Raw genomic sequence first — 17753 nt, forward strand, 5'->3', positions numbered from 1 at the left:
GCCTCCAAACACCCAGAGGTATTCTTTTTAAACTTGCAAATGTTTTTTTGTTGTTTTTTTTTTAATTTTTTTTTTTTTAACATTTATTTATTTTTGAGACAGAGAGAGACAGAGCATGAATGGGGGAGGGGCAGAGAGAGGGAGACACAGAATCGGAAGCAGGCTCCAGGCTCCGAGCCATCAGCCCAGAGCCTGACGCGTGGCTCGAACTCACGGACCGCGAGATCGTGACCTGAGCTGAAGTCGGACGCTCAACCGACTGAGCCACCCAGGCACCCCAAACTTGCAAATGTTTTGTAATGGGATTTATTAAGTCCTTTTCCCAGAATAAAGGGAGAGGTTGAGAGGAAGAAAGAAAAAAAAAGGTAGTAATGGAATGCTTTTCTAAAACGGTTGGGTCACCAATGTAAAGTGAACATGATTTACAAGACTAATACTTTTATCTTTTGTTCATTCCACGTATGTTTCACTTTTCAGTGTTTTATTTTTCTGCCAACAGAACGTTATTTTGCAATAGAAATATTCTGGGTCGTTTTGGAAAAGTTCATTTCTGCTTCCATCCAAAATTCCTGGTGTTGGTCTTTTTAAAACTTAGGATAAAGAGCAAAGTTAGTCAAAATTAAATTTTCTCCCTTTAGGTAGGAATACTTTATTAATAGTAACCTTTTCTTCAGATTATTTCTCCTTTTAATTTTTCTGAAAGTCTTCTAGACACATGCATGTTTTTATGTTGTTTTGTTAAATACCACAGTCATTCCAAATATAGATTGATGATAGAAATGACTTGCTATGAATATATACACCAAATATGCTCTATCCCCAGTACACAGCACTATACCATGTACAAGGTAGCAAGTTATTCTCAGGGATAAAAACTCTTTTAATCACTTATTTAACACAAACTTTTACTAATATGATTTATTAAGACCCTATCAGAAGAAAAAGAAGAAATAAGGTCTAAAACTTAAAATGATGATTCTTTACATAATTTTAAGCATACTTTTATCATAAGATACTTACTCTCTGCAGCAGATGAGTTTGTGTAAGATAATACCATGTTGATGCTTTTTAGTTGTGTGCTGAGCTGCTGAGTTATGTGTAATATTATGGAAGCGTAAGAAGTTTTAGCTTTTGTCATGGACTGAATAGACAATAAGCTAAAAAACACACACAGAATATATTTTTGCATGGCCAAAGATTAAGTTGATATCCTACCATATTTCTACTCTTTATTACTGTGTTGTGAAGGTAACTATCTGGCCTGATAGCAACTATTTTTTAAGTCTGTTCAGTAGGCACATTTTATCTGTACCATAGCCTCTCTTAAGAAGTGTCATGCTGTTCACTTGTATTCTATCTTGTTGCTTACCACATGCTTAAAAAAAACAAAACAAAAATAGCATCCAGTAATTTGCAAAGAGCTTTGAATTTGTCCCTGTGAAAGCTTATTTGTACATTGTAGTATTATTGTTCCCTGATGGTGATTCTAGTAAAAACACATAGTCACATAATTGGAAACACCTTTCAACAAATTATGGAATTTTTTTTTCTCTCCTCCTCTCTTCCAACCTCCCCAAACTCTTAAGGGTTAAAAATGACCAGAGGAACTAAAAGATGCTAGTTATAGGAACTTACTTGCTCAGTGATAGCAGTTCAGTGATGGAAATAAAGGCTTTGAAGTAGAATTTGGACTCTAAGGTATTCCAGCAGAGAGCATCATAACCAGAAGGGATAAGCTGATGTTGGTTACCCAGATATGGAGGAAAGGTACATGTTTGTTCTGGTGTAGGTCGGGGTGGAGGAGGGGGTGGGCTGGTGTCTTCTTTCCTGTTGGTAGATTATTGTAGTTGTGGCAAATGCAACAAGGAAGTTGTGAAACTGTTTGTAGAACCAGATTCATTTCCTCACAGAAAATTAAAAAAAAAACAACAAAAAAACATGTCTTTATCCCCTGTCAGTGGAAGTCGGACTGTGACTGGTATGATTTTTATGGGTGATGATGTGAAGTGATTAAGAAATGTAAATGATGGAAAGAAGAGGCCTTTTCATATATGACAATGTGCATTACCATAGATTTGGTACAAAGGGAGAGACCAAAAAGACCAATCACAGTTGCCTCTGATCCAAGCTTTTTGCTTTCCCTAGCAGGAAGATGTCAGAGCTGAAGGCTGGGGAAATAAAATATGTGGAAGCCTATTTCAAGTGTCATATGGACCTGGAAACTGAGATAACCAAAGCACAGTCTGATGTTTTTGAAAATTAGGTTAAGGCTGTGTGCCATATAGAAGACAGTTAACATTGTTGACTACCATAATATGGGAAGGGCTTGTTGAGTACCATAATATGGGAAGGCACTGCCCTGATTGCTTTATGTACTTTTCCTAATATAGCAGTTCTTAAACCTGAACGTGCACTGGAATCTCCTGGAGGGCTTGTTTAAAAAAAAAAAAAAAAAAAAAAAAGATTATTAAAAAAAAAAAAAAGCACAGATTATTAGCCCCACCCTCAGAGTTGGGGTGTGGCTTGATGAATATTTGCATACCTAAGAAGTTCTCAGGTGGTACTACTAGCCAGGGAACATACTTAGAGAACAAATACAATAAAAAAAAACGCTTAAAATAACCGTATGATGTAGGCATTACTATTTGTATTTTACATATTAGTAGTCTGAACTCTAAGAAGTTAAATACCTTAACCAAAATCACCCAGCTAATAAGTGGCAGTATCCAGGTTTCTTCCTGACTCCAAAACCCAATCTTTCTCTACCTAATCATACTTTATTAAAAGATAAAGAGATAGAGGATAGTGAACAAAAGAAGGTAGAAATAATGTTATTTGACATTGGAGACTGACTAGCAGGGTAGGAACATCAGAGCTCTGGTGTCCCAGCTGGGCTGTGATCTTGACCAATATGCAGCAAGGCTATTTTCTGGTGTATGAATTAGAGAAAACCTTACCATTGTTTATCTGAGGTGGTCAGCAGGATTGTCAGTGAGTTTTGAGGAAGTCTTTGCCAAGCCAAAAGAGTCACAGAAGATGAAAGGTTGATATTAGAAGTTGATGGTATGAAAGCTAAATTGGAGAAAACAAGAAAGCAAGTACTTTTTTATGGTAGTTACATCAGTTACTTAATGTGTCCTCAAATATGTGAAGGACAGAACAAAAACAGACACATCATTTTCACAGACCCTTGAAGAAAAAATAAACAACAAATAGGCAGATCAGTGAATATTGCCCTAGAGCACTGGATCTTCCCATTCATTGTCTCACTGTGCATAGCATTGTGGCTGAGACCATTTGCAGGGTTTCATTCTGTATCATCTCGTTATTTTCACACATGGTGTGTGCTTTCAACTGTATCATCTCGTTATTTCCACACATGATGTGTCAATCCCACATCTTATATATCAAAATGAAATGATAAACTATTTTATTATTGTGAGATGTTTATGTTGATTCTATTGTTCTTTAAAATCTCCAGACAAATGTCATTCATCTGAAAAGAAATGAGTTGGATTTCACCAGCACATAAGTCAAGGAGTTAATTTTTATCATTTTTATAAGTTACTATTCTCATAATACTCTGGAATTTTGAACTAATTTTACTTTTACTGCAGAACACAATCTCACGCTGCCAATTATTACTTAAGGCGAAATGCATGTCCACATTGAAGGGTTTGAATACTTAGGGTAGAATTTTGAAGAAAATATGTCACTGTCTTGAGGTCTGTGATTCCATCATGGTAATTTTCTTACTATAATTTTATTTTTTAAGCAAAGTTAAACCACCTCCACAAATTTCACCCAGCAAATCAATGGGCGGAGAATTTTGCGTGGCTGCAATGTTTGGGACGTCCAGATCGTGGTTTGCAAATAATGCAGGTCTGAAAAGGGAAAAAGGTATGTAGTTTACTGATGCTTAAATTTGCCTTTAGTAAAATTCATAGTGGTTCTCCTTGAATAATCTTGGACCCAGTATTCTCTAAATCCATTTTCCATTCAGTTAGCATATCCATCCTCAACTACTCAAGCCTCATGGAGGAGAAAGGCTATCCTCTCACTATAAACGTGAAATAAACTTTTAGCCCATCTGAATGTTTGTATTTTGTTTTGTTGGCCACAGTCTACCAGTGTCTTCAACATTGTTAATTCCATACCATTATACATTTTTTTTCCATTACATTTTTGACAAGCTAATTTCATTACATTGCCTCCGAGGTGTGGAAAGGAAAACCCTTGTTATCCCTGTTTTAGAGACAAAGAGCTTGAGATCAGCGAGTTTAAATGTCTTAGCTGAAGGCACCAGTTAGGAGGTGATAGTATCAGAGTTTGAACCCAGGTTTTCTAAAGCTCAGTCTTGACTTTAAAAAACAAACCAAAAACTACCGACAACTTTGTCGTGTTATAAATTAAGATAAAAACAGTCTCCCACTCAGAAATAGGAGTCCTCTTTTACAGTAACCATTGCTTCTTTGAATTTATATAGTTTTTTTTTTTATCCCTACTTCAGTCACCAAGATCAGTACCTAAAATTTATATAATTATAGTTTTAGTGTATTATTCCTTCTTGTGTAGAAGAGTGCCTGCATTCATGGAACAGGTATTTAATGTTGAGTGTTAAGACTTTGTCTTTATTATTTTAGCACTATTAAAGTAGGTCAGAAACTGAGTTGTTAGCGAGGCACTTTTCTGCCGTGTTCCACAGGCTGTATTGTTCTTGGCAAAATGGCTCTGCTTTACACTTAATACTGGCAGTCAGACATCAGCCCTCTCCCTTGTTATCGCCTTTCTGTGACCCTTTCCTTGGAAATAGGATCTCAGGCACAGCAGGTTTCTTGCCTAAGTGGGAAAGGATACAGTAAAGTATGCAGGCCTTCCATTTTCTTATCCCATCTTTATTTTTTTGTTACCTCCTTAGTTTTAATGATGCTATCAAAATGACTTTTTGTTACTAGTTAAAACCCTCCGTGAAACTCGATTTCAAATGCTTCTCCCTTCTGTTCTAATTACCCTTTTAACTTACTACTCCTTTATGTCTGACTGACTGGTCGTTAGCCATTTTCTCAAATCAGCTGTAATTGATTCCTCTGGCATGGAGATAAGGTGACCCACCCAGCATTCATGAGTGATTTTATATGCTCCTAGGTTTACTGTAAAACCCAAGATAGAGGACTAAACCTGTTTTGGTCGTGAGGACATGTGTACTCCTTATAAAGTCATTTGATTAAATCCATATTCAGCACCTGACCTTAAAGTATGAGTGGTCTTCATTTACTATAGGGGCCAGTGATCCCATGGAGAGGAAAGAAGAAAGAGGATTTGGGGGGAGGGGGAGGACTTGCATGTTTTTCATTTGTTGATTTTAATCCAGATTTAAAAGACAAAGTTTTCTGAGAGAAAGTAGAGGAGAAGTTAGGCTAATTTAGGCATACAGAGAGCCTCTCATGCAGTTGAGTTAGTACATCCCTTGTAACTAAATCTTAGTCCATACAATGTTCCTTTCCAGTCAGTCCTTCCCTGTCCCACCTGATGTCATTCATTTTTTGTAATGTGGAACAAATTACATTGCAGACAAATACAAAAAACTGAAATATTGTTTCACTGTATTAGAATTTTGGTATATTTTCAACATTCTTGAAATTAATTGCTTAAGATTTAAAAATATTTTGATAGCACAGAGATTCTCATATTCATTAGCATCTACTTCCAAGAGGCAACCTTTAGGCAGGGAGCAGGCACCATGTAAAAAATTTCCTGCTGTATTTTCTCTCAACAGCCTCAGAAAGTTCTCTTTCAGCCTCTGAAAGGTCAGTAACTTATAAAATTTATGCTGTGCTACTTTTATGCCATTATCACACAACCAGGTTCCCTTTTTCTGTTTGTAGATCAGTCCAAACAAGTTGTCGTTGAATCTCTCTACATTATTAGCTGCTATGGGACCTTAGTGGAGCACATGATGGAGCCACGACCACTCAGCACTGCCCCCAAGATTAGTGATGACACCCCACTGGAAGTGATGACATCACCTCGAGCCAGCTGGACTCTGGTTAGGTTAGTACCTCCTTCCATTGTTTTAGTGGCTTTATTGAAGTATAAAATATTAAAAATGTACAGTTTGATAAAGTTGACATATGTATACGTCTGTGAAACTGGCACCATAATTAACATTATAAAATATCCATTGCCCCCAAATGTTTTCTTTTGCCTCTTTGTTGTCTTTCCCTCCTGCCCCTCTTTATCCCTACCTCACCCACTGAACCCCAGGCAATCACCGCTCTCTGCAACTAGAGATTAGTTTATAATTTCTAGAATTTTATATAAATGGAATCATAGTGTGTGTACTCTTTTTTGTCTTACTGCTTTTCACCCAACAAAATTATTTTGATCCATCTCTGCTGTTGCATTTATCAGTAATTCCTTTTTTGAGATATAATGTACATACAATCCATTTAAACTGAATTTTCAGTAGGTTTCCCTACAGTAGTGTACCCATCACCACAATCAATTTTCATCACCTCCAAAAAGAAACTCTGTACCCATTAGCAGTCACTCCGCACTTTCCCCCAACCCTTCAGCTCTAGACAATCACAATTTACTTTCTCTTTGGATTTCCCCACTATGGACATTCCATATAAATGGAATCATACAAAATGTGACCTTTTACATTTGGCTTTATTCATTTAGCATAATGTTTTCAAGGTCCATCCATGTTGTAACATGTGTCATTCCTCTTTATGGCCAAATAATAGTCCACTGCATGGGTATACCACATTTTGTATCCATTTGTTTAAACATTTTGTCTATCCATCAGTTGATGACATTTCTGCTTTTTAGTTGTCATGAATTATGCTGCTAAGAACATTCACATACAAATTTTTGTGTGATCATATGCTTTCAGTTGTCTTTACTGTATGCCACCTTTTGAATTACTTTGTCCTTGCATCTTTGTGTTATGTTTTCTAGGACTTGGGTTGTTTTCTGTCTCACAGATAGAGCTTTATGCTTCCTCTGTTTCCATTCTCATGTTCACTGAAAATAGACAGTACATTGGAACAGCCATTAAGGGGACTGGAAACTAATATAAATAGATTGGAAGGTTTCCTTTTAAAGTGATTCCCCAGGATATAATGGCTAAGCACTGTAGAAATGTTTATTAAGAGTCAGAGTCCTTCTAAAAAGTACGTGATCATTAGAATCTTTATAAGCAAGTATTAAAGAGGGAGAAATAAAATCTAGAATAATACCTGTTCAATTTAGTGTACAGTGGTACAGAAGAGGCAGAAAAAAATTTGTCCTGACAGGTACGGAAGGAAACAGACAAAAATGGATCTGAAAATAAGCCTCTCCTTTTGACATTTAAAATATTCTTATATTGATTTTGGGAGGCTCCAGCATTCTTACTACTACTTTACTGGACTAGATTGATCTGATCAATATCTTATTTATCAAGCTATTTAGGAGCAGGCAGATCTAATTAAAATTACTGCACTATCGTTGAAATAAGTGGCTTATTTTGGAACTCAAATACTAATTAAGTCTGTAATAAGTCAACCATTAATTTAACTGCATGGTGTTTTTTAAAAACCACTTTACCTGCTTTATTTTATCTTAAAATACACACATATTCTGAATAGTGAGCTCTAACAGTTGTCCAAAATGAAGTAAAATTAGAACTACTTAGTTTTGACATTTGAATTCTACACTCCCTCTCTGTCCAGTGCTTTGAATGTCTTGTCTCTGCTGTTAGTAGGTCTTCTACCATTAAACTAATATCAGCTCTACTTAACTGTATGACTCCCTGCCACCTTTTTATTCTTTTTAAGCAGATGGCCTTGTATTTCAGGTTTCAGCACTCCAACAAGTTCATTTTAATGATTGCAAAGATAGTGTGAGTTTATATCAGTGTCTATAAGTGGTGACAGTGATGGTGATTTACATCCCATCTATTAAGCTTAAATATTAATATTCTTCTGCTGTTTCCTTAGAACTCCTCAATGGAATGAATTGCAACCACCATTTAATGCGAACCACCCTCTGCTCCTCGCTGCCGATGCAGTCCAGTATTATCAGTTCCTGCTTGCTGGCCGTAAGTAGTTCTCATTGTTTTTTATTTTCCATACAGTATTTTGAGATTTCATCTTAAAATGCTGACTTTTAATGCAGCCATGCATATGACCACTGGCCCATAGGCTGTAAACAATCAGATTGAGGCAAATAAGAAATTTAATATAAAAGTAAACCATAAGCTTTAGCACACATTAAGTATGCCTCTATTCATATTACTTGGCCATGAGATATACTCCTGCAATTATATAAGTTCATGGGGGGTATATCTGATGGTCTCCAGAGTTTTTATTTTTTTAATTAAGATACTAGGATATAATAAACTTCATAAAACTTGGTATCTGTTTCTGACATGAAAAAAAAAGCACTTCTCACCGTGAAAGTATCAGCAGGTTTTTCTTTTTGTAGGATTTTACTTGGAACGATGAAGCAATGATTGCAACTCCATGGGGTATTTATTTGTTTACTTTCATATCTAAGCCCTAACATTTATAGAGATTGATCCACGGTCTTTTTTCGCGTAAGGGAAAAATGTACAGTGAACTGGAAACAGCGTTTTTTGCAGGGGAGACATAGAAAGACAGTTTAGTATTTATTATCCAGTTTATGTTCATAGAATTAAAAATTCTTTACAATTATAACTTAATTTTTTAGAATTGACTGGATCCTTAATTTCACTTGATGGCTATGAGCACTGTATTTTTAAGAAACTTCCTAAAGAATCAACATTGACATGCTTTTAATGGAGTTTTGTTGTATTGAACTTACTATCTTGCCTGGCTGTTTTATGCAGCATGAAGTAAAATAGTTCTAAAACTATTTTATTTTATGTTTATAATGTGTTACATATTACACTGGAAACAGAAAATTTACTGACTTTCCTTGAAATTTCTGAAACTCCATAATTGTAACAAATAGTTGGCAGCCTTGCTCTCTTATAAAATTGAACTCACTGATTCTTCCAGCATGTATTTACTGAGTGACTTCTGTGTGTCAGGCACTTGTGATTTAACATGAAGAATATGTTGCTTCACTAATGCAGGAGACAGGCATTTAATAAAGAAGTAAAATAAAATGAGATGGGTATATTAGTGAACTGTGAGGGCAATGACTTTAGTTGCTAAAGCCCTCACAGGGGGGTGTGGTAAGTCATTTTCAGGTTCAAGAAGCAGAAGATATAAAAGTTGTTAGGTTCTAGGTTATTGAAGCATGTATTTAATTTTTATCATTTGAATTGGGAAAAAAATGTAATTTGTATAATATCACATGAAAATCAGGAGAACATTTTCTCCCTGCCTCTCAACAGTGGTGAAAATAGTGTTGAATTAAGAAGAGTTGACTCAGAATTAATAATGGTTTTCTTTGTTTTGTTATTCTGATATTTTGTTATTTATTGTGTTCCATAGACAAATAGTAACAAGTCCCAGATATATAAGACAAAGATAGGGGCATAAACCAAATGCAGCTCTGTCCCTTGATTTTTGTGTCCTGGCAAATTAAGCTGATTGACATTACTTGATTTTAACAGCTGTAAACACCTTTGTCTAATTCTTCCAGTTACAGAGATCCCCAGGTGCACAGTTTAAGAACTACCACTATAGGCAGTAGCAAACCACCAAATGTTTTCAAGCGTTGGAATGACACCATCAGAACTGCATTTTAGAAAGATCGCTCTGGGGGCGCCTGGGTGGCGCAGTCGGTTAAGCGTCCGACTTCAGCCAGGTCACGATCTCGCGGTCCGTGAGTTCGAGCCCCGCATCAGGCTCTGGGCTGATGGCTCGGAGCCTGGAGCCTGTTTCCGATTCTGTGTCTCCCTCTCTCTCTGCCCCTCCCCCGTTCATGCTCTGTCTCTCTCTGTCCCAAAAAAATAAATAAAAAACGTTGAAAAAAAAAAATTAAAAAAAAAAAAAAAAAAAAAGAAAGATCGCTCTGGCAGTGTTGTAATGGGAGGTTCAGAGGAGGGGAGGGGTGTGGAGGCTCGGTGACCCTGGAGCAAGGTGAGATGGCTTTAATTATGTCTGTATTACAGAGAAGACAGGACAAACCTGTGAGATGTTGCAGCGTTGGAATAGAAAAGAATTAGAGATAATTTGTAAGAAAGTAGTCACTGATGATTCTACAGTTTCTAGTTAAAATATGTAATATAAATGCATTTCATGTTAGACCATTCCAGATGGACTAGCTTAGGCCAAGGATAAAAAGGCCCGAGTTCCAGTACCAAACCACCTCTCAATAATTTGATAAGTGTAAAATATTAATAACAACACTTGCTCTTAATAAAGGTGTTATTATGGTCAATGAAGGGATGCTGAAGTTCTGTAAAAACTGTAAAACAGTTTAAGCACCACTCTTTATCTTTGTTTCTTGTCTCAAAAGTACTGAATTCCAAATAATAGACTTCAGAGAGTTAATAATGAAATACCTATTCTGACTATGCAGTACTGGCCATGTTGTAATATCTGTTTTCCAAATGGTGAATATAATTAATTTGTTTTCTCTGATTTTGTGAAATGTCACTGTAGATATAATTTAATAGGGTATAAAAACACCTAGGAGATAAGTATTTTTGTAATAATTATTATACTACTTCTTTACATTGATGGTAGGGACACAGAATTAGCCTGATTTTAAAGTCCTGTTTTCTTACACAAAGAAAGTCTGTTTGATTGAGAGTCCTTGGACATGCCCATGTATTACAGGACTGAAGCAATTAAATATGCAAAAGATGGACATCGGCGTCAGAGGAATAAAAGCCTGAAATAACAATTGGAAAAGCAATGCTGGAGCCAGTTTAGAGAGGATGTCTTTACCTGCCCATCTGTTGGCTCCTTTATGCAAGTTAGAGCCTCATTAAGAAGACATTCTTATTACCCTCTTGCTTTCTCTCCAATTCCTCTTACTGAAACCATTTGAGAAGATGTTGTGACCTTTTAAAACACAAGGATACCATACCTGATGCTGGGAAGCTTTTGTTTTACCTAACCATATTGGAAATTACCTCTTATTTGCCAACTTGAAAAATTGATAAATATATTACTCAAAGTATTTTCAGATACAACCATTTGGAGGAAAACTCTACTGCAAACGTCTCAGATGTTACACGCATTTTCTTTGTTGTATTTGGATCTGTGAATCAAGTGAAGCAGACTTGTACAAACTCCGGAAATTATAATAATAGTAGACAAAGTATGATGTAAATGGAAATGGGAAAGAGACTTTGTCTCAGGGAGAAGAGAGTAGGAGAGCAGGATGTTTAGCAAGGAATCCCCACTCCCCTTCCAGCCCTATAATCATAATAAGTACACTGCTAGTTGATAAACAAAGTTCTGCATATGTGGCAAAAGGGTGACTGATGGGGGAGGAGAAGAGAAACTTGCCTGAAACACTAAAGACTTCTCACCTAACATTGAACTGAAGGAAGCAAAAACTCCAAATGTTGTGTTCTTAACTGTAGTCACATTTCCCACCTGTATTAATTGAATGGGAATGATGCAAAATTGAGGTATTTTGGTCTATCAGAAATTGAATCATACCAGAATGCTCCTTACTCTATAGAGGTGGAGATGTCTTCTTTGTTATTAGGTTGAACCATAGGAAATTACCATTTTGAGTAGGTAAAACAGAAGTCAAATATCAGCAAATTCAAATTGTTTGAGTACATTGATTAATTTAAATGTGTAAAATGAATGTACCGTTGGTAATCTAATCTTGCAGTATGGCTCAGTAAAGGTAAAAGTCAAGAATCTAATATGAAAAAAATGTTTTGCTTTGGTCATAAGAAATCTTGGGAACAGTTTATAAAAAGATTATAGCAGAGGAAATTAGTAATTTTTGTGTTAACACAAAAAAAATTTTCTCCCTTCAAAAAAATTGCATACTGTAGTTACCTTTTCTGAAATAAGCACTTTATTTCAGTGCATTACTTTGCCAAAAACAAAGATAAGCATTAGAAAAGACTAACAAATATCATCTTGCTTTGAATATGACCCCAAAATAGACAATAGTTTTTTCTTTAGTCTGCTTCAGTGCTTCCCAAATTATAAATTAAAGATAGGACTTATTGAGTTGATTTGGGAAAGTTTTATTTAGGGGAAAAATAATGTTTCCTCCTTTTCTTTCAGGTAATTTGGCAGCAGCAGTATTTTTAAGTTGCTGACATTAACTAGCTTTATTGGGGGGAGGTCAGACTTTGAACTTCTTTCTGAGATAATCCATGGGTATATGAGAAGTTCCTCCATAAGCTTATTGAATTTTCCTGGTTAAATGGGAACAGGAGATCATTCAACAGAAACATAGCCTTGATACACAATAGAAAGGTAACTGGGATCCATAGAACCTCTCTTTGTTTTATTTGGGATATGATTGTTTTCCTCTACCTTTACAAGCATTATAGGAAAGGTGGAGAGAACTTTTGACCATATGGAAAGGAATGAGAAACACAGAAAATGGTTAAAACATATAATATATACTTTAGATATATATGTTTCAATTGGATTTAAAATTTTACGTGTGTGAAAATAATGTTTTTATTGGGTATTTCTCAAAGTTCCATTTGGGTTGTACCATTCTTCCTGAAACAACAACAAAAAACAGAATATATAAAACAACTGTTTTCAAGTTACTGAATACCAGGTATTGAAAGACAGTGGTTCCTGGGGTGCCTGGGTGGCTCAGTCGGTTAAGTGTCCAACTTTGGCTCAGGTCATGATCTCACAGTTTGTGAGTTTGAGCCCCGCATTGGGCTCTGTGCTAACAGCTCAGAGCCTGGAGCCTGTTTCAGATTCTGTGTCTCCTTCTCTCTCTGCCCCTGCTCTGCTCACACTCTGTCTCTCAAAAAGTGAATAAACATTTTAAAAAGAGAAAGACAGTGGTTCCTGAGAGATGGGAAACAAACGACGCAAGCCTTACAACTGCCTCCATTTGTTGCCTTGAAAGAGTTTCTGGGCTGTGCTGCAGTGGGGGGGGGGGGGGGGGGAGAAGGGGGGATCCATGTGAAATACAGAGAGAGGACACAGAGCTGAGAGTCCAGTAAGACCAAGGAAGAGCATCTACCAGCAAAGTATTATGAGCTATTATCATAAATAAAGTTTACTTGTAACAGCCATACCATTTCATTTATATGTTGTCTCTGGCCACCTAAAAATTATAACCAGAGAGTTGAGTAATAATGACCCACAAAGCACTACCTATTTACTGTTTGCTAACTCCTAACTAGAATTTTCTGTATTAAGCCATCAGAGAGAATGGATCTGCACAGAATGTGAACTCTGAACATCTGCAGAGGGTCCTTCTCTAGTATTCTACACAGTACTGGTGGTTGTAGGAAACCACCAGAAGCCAAGGAAACAACCACCAGAGAGTCCCAGAGGGCACAGTGCCTACAGCTCACACAGGGTCAGGAATAGTGACTCTAAAAGAGTGATTGCAACTGTGTTCCATATGTTTGAAAAGTTAAGCAGAGACATGGGAAATTTTAAAGACTCAAATCAAAGTTCTAGATAAGAAAGCCTACATGTGAAAGTTGTACTGGATAAGATTGAAGATAAATTAGAAATCATGGAAGAAAATACTAGTGAACTTGAAGATAGACCAAGACAAATTGTCCAAAATGAAACACAGTAAAAACAGTATTTTAAACAGTTTCACTGAGCTGTAGGATAACCTGCACTTGAAAGCAGAGTCCCTGAAGGAGGGGTTGTATGACAAGAGAAATAATCAAAAAATGTCCAGATCTGATATAAATTATAAATTCACAGATCTGAGAAGGTCAATAAATCTCAAGCACAAGAATCTTGAAGAAAACCATACCAAAAAGTACATTATAATCAAATTGCTCAAAATCATTTAGAAAGAGAAAAGTCTAAAAGCAGCTGAAGAAAAAAAAAAGATGTTACATACCTAGACAAAAATGATAAGAATGGCAGATTTAAGTACTGAAAGGAAGCAACTGTTAACCTAGAATTCTGTCCCCCTTCCCCAAAAAAATCCTTCAAAAGGAAGGCAAAATAAACATTTTTCAGATATACAAAAAATTCAAAAAATGATCAGCCATAGATATGTTCTGTATGGAATGTTAAAGGAAGTTGCAGAAGAAAAATGATACTAGATGGAAAGGAGTGAAGAACACTGAATGTGGTTAAAACACAAAATATGCAGGGTTTTGGGGTAATGATTTATGTCTCTTTAAAATTTACTGTTAACCCCAAAATAGTATCAATGTATTGTAGTCTTTAAAATACACACACACATAATGTATTGTAGTCTTTGTGTGTGTGTGTGTGTGTGTGTGTGTGTGTGTGTGTGTGTGTGTGTAAATGTATGACAACAGTAGCATTGAGGCCAGGAGTGTGGGAAATGGAGCTATTCTAAGGCTTTTATAGCATATTTGAGTGGTATAATATCACTTGAAAGCAAACTTTGATGTATATAATTAAATTTATATAATGTATATAATGAAATGCATGTGATGTATATAATGAAACCAAAAGCAACCTACACCAAGAAAGAAAATAAAAGGAAATAAAGGAAATAAAAATAGATAAGCATGATGATGTAACCCTAAGCATATCAGTACTTATATGAGGTATAAATGGTCTAAATGTTGTAATAAAAAATCAGTTTTTAAAATTGGATAAAAAAATAAGCCCCAACTATATTCTGCTTAGGAGAAACATACTTGAAACCCTGAGTTACTACATTAATATCAAACTACATGAAATACTTCATCCAACAAAGTATGATACACATTCTTTTCAAGTGCACAGCAATGACCAGGATAGACCATATTCTGAGCCATTAAACAAGTCTCAATAAATTGAAAAACTTTCAAGTCATACAAAGTATATATTCTCTGGTCACAATAGAATTAAATAAGAAATGAATAACAGATCTCTGGAAAATCCAGAAATATTTGGAAACTAAACAACATACTTCGAAATAATACATGGTTCAAAGAGGAAATCAAAAGGGAAATTAGAAATTATTTTAAACTGAATGAAAATTACAGCAGAAAAGATCCATATCTTAGAATACTATTCAAGAAAAAAAAAAGTGGATTGAAGTGTAAATATATGCAACAAATTGGCTGAATCTCGAGGACATTATGCCAAGTGAGAAAGCCAGTCTCAGAAGTTTGCTTACTACAGATCTTAAAAGCACCAAGAGAAAAAAAAGAATTCATTTATATAACATTCGCAAAATGACAGAATTCTAGAAATGAATAACAGATTTGTGTTGACCAGGCCTTAGAGACAAAATAGAAGGGAAGATATTGAACATGACTGTAAAGGATTAGGTCGATCTTTGTAGTGATGGCATAGTTCTGTATCTTGATTGTAGTAGAGGTCACACAAATTAACACATGGCAGAATTTGATAGAACTCTACACAAACATATACATGCCCTTACACAAAATGAGTGTATGTAAAACTGAATATACAAAACTCATGAAATCTGCATAAGGTCTGTGGATTGTACCAATAGCAATTTACTGGTTTTGAAACCAGGTGAAGGCTATACAGAAGACTACTCTATATTATTTTGCAGCTTCTCATGAATCTATAATCATTTCAAAATAAACACTTTAAAGAAAAATAGAAAAAAATGCATGGGGTGGCACTACCTCAGTTTTCAAGAGCAAATTTATAGGACTAAATAATGCCTAATGTTATGAAAGAGAAAGTTCTGAAAGCAATGGCCTCAGCTTCCACATTCAGAAACTAGAAAAAGTAGAATAAATTGAGGCAAAAGAAAGAACATGATGAAGATCAGAATGGAAATCAGTGAAATAGAAAACAAAAACAGTAGAAGAAATAGAAAATATAGAAAAAAACAGGAAAAATCAATTAAACTATGATGTCATGGGGTGGTTTTCTTCTGCTTGGGGTTTATGAGATTCTTGGATTTGTGAATTTATAGTTTTTGTGAAATTTGAACACTTTTATGGAATTATGTGTTCAAATATTTTTTTCTGTCACTTCCCTTCTCTCCTTTTGTGACTCCAGTTATATGTATGTTGACCACCTGATATTTTCCCAGCTTACTAAATTTTTTTCATTTTTAAAAATTCTTTCTTTTTCTCTCTGATTTCGTATAGTATTCTACCTCTTTTAAAAAGTTTATTTTGAGAGAGTGTGTACATGCATGCTGGCAGGGGGAAAGGCAGAGAGAGAGTGAGAGAGAATCCCAAGCAGGCTCCACACCACCAGTGCAGAGCCCAACACAGGGCTTGATCTCACAAACCATGAGATCATGACCTGAGCCAAAATGAAGAGTTGGACATTCAACTGACTGAGCTACCCAGGTGCCCCTCTACATATTTAAATACATTAGGTCTTCTACTCTACTTGGCCTAATCTGCTGTTAATTTCATTCAACATATTTTTAAAATTTCAGGTGTCATATTTTTCCTCACTGGCAGTCCCATTTGGATCTTTTTTATATCTTTCATTTCTTTCCTCATCATGTATGTGTTTGAACATATGGAACATTTGTTTTATAATAGCTCTTCTAGAATCCCAGGGTTCTATTTCCTTTTACCACTATGGTGTTTCTTGGAGGTTTTTCTATTGATTGATTGTTCTCCTAGGTCTGGGGTGTGTTTTCTTGCTTCTTTATATCCCTAATGATTTTTGATAAGATGCTGGGCATTTTCAGTTTCATGTTGTTAAGTGGTGGATTGTTCTTTACTCCTAGGATGCATTCATATTACTTGTAATAAATGTGATTCTTTCTATGCCTATTCTTAAGCTTTATTATGGAGGGTTCCAAATTGCCTTTTGCTTAGGCCTAATTTAGTTATTTTAGGAGATAATGAAAATCAAGTCTCTCTTATGTGGCCAGTAGTGGTAATGTATGATCATAATTATTTTTTAAGCTTCAGTTGCTTGAAACCTGTGTATTATCTTAATTATTATCTTGCATTACACCACTTCTGCACTTTTACTTCTGACTCTTTTTACTTTTTGCCTCTAACATAAACGCAAATAAGAAAGATATATGTGAGTGACTATAGCACATTGTGATAAGTGCTATGTTGATAGCATGAATTAATTGGTACAAAAGTTCAAAGAAGAAAGAAGTTAGTTATTAGTGGGGCTGGAGAGAAGTGGCTGAGGAGGTTAAATCTCTAGGATTTAGAACTATGTGAGGTGACTGAAGAAAAATGAGGAGGAAAGGATGACTGGCTTGGGCAATAGCTTATGCCATTCATTGCAACATTAACTGAACTATGTTGTCTAGAGTAGGAAAGAGAATTGGTGATTGCATTGTGGCTTCTGTATTGGTACCTGTGGTAATGTTCAGTAGGCTTTTAGAAATAACCCCAAAACTTCCATATGTGTGTTTACAGGTTGCAGCTCCCTTCTGAGTTTTGTTTTGTTTTGTTTCTTTGTTTGTTTGTTTTTTTTTGTGGGGGTTTTTTTGGATGTAATTGGTAATGCAGGTACACTTTCTATGAAATAATCTTATCCCAGCAAGAGTGTAGAAAGAAGCAATAAGGTTGCATTGTGATTCTCTAGACAGTACGACATGTAAGAAGGTGGTATTCACTCTAAAAATCACTCTAAAAGCTCCAACTGGAGCATTAGTTTCAAGGAATAGTGTTGCTTTGACAGAAATCTTAGTTTTTTATTATACTAAAGAGAACTAAGTTCTGAGTTTCTTTTGAATAGCTAGGCTCTCTCTTGGTA

General features: G+C 35.6%; 1 protein-coding gene across 12 annotated transcripts in view; it reads left to right on the top strand.

Moving 5' to 3' along the window:
* The window catches only part of BCAS3 (BCAS3 microtubule associated cell migration factor), a 608014-nt gene that overhangs the window by 302913 nt on the left and 287348 nt on the right, over positions 1–17753 (top strand). For all 12 annotated transcript variants that reach the window (XM_042915733.1, XM_042915732.1, XM_042915730.1 and 9 more), the window contains 3 exons: positions 3776–3900; positions 5886–6051; positions 7986–8086. In XM_042915733.1, coding sequence (XP_042771667.1) covers positions 3776–3900; positions 5886–6051; positions 7986–8086 — 392 coding nt within the window. The remainder of the gene's footprint in view (positions 1–3775; positions 3901–5885; positions 6052–7985; positions 8087–17753) is intronic.

Source organism: Panthera leo, chromosome E1 (assembly GCF_018350215.1).
Source record: "Panthera leo isolate Ple1 chromosome E1, P.leo_Ple1_pat1.1, whole genome shotgun sequence".
NCBI lineage: Eukaryota > Metazoa > Chordata > Mammalia > Carnivora > Felidae > Panthera > Panthera leo.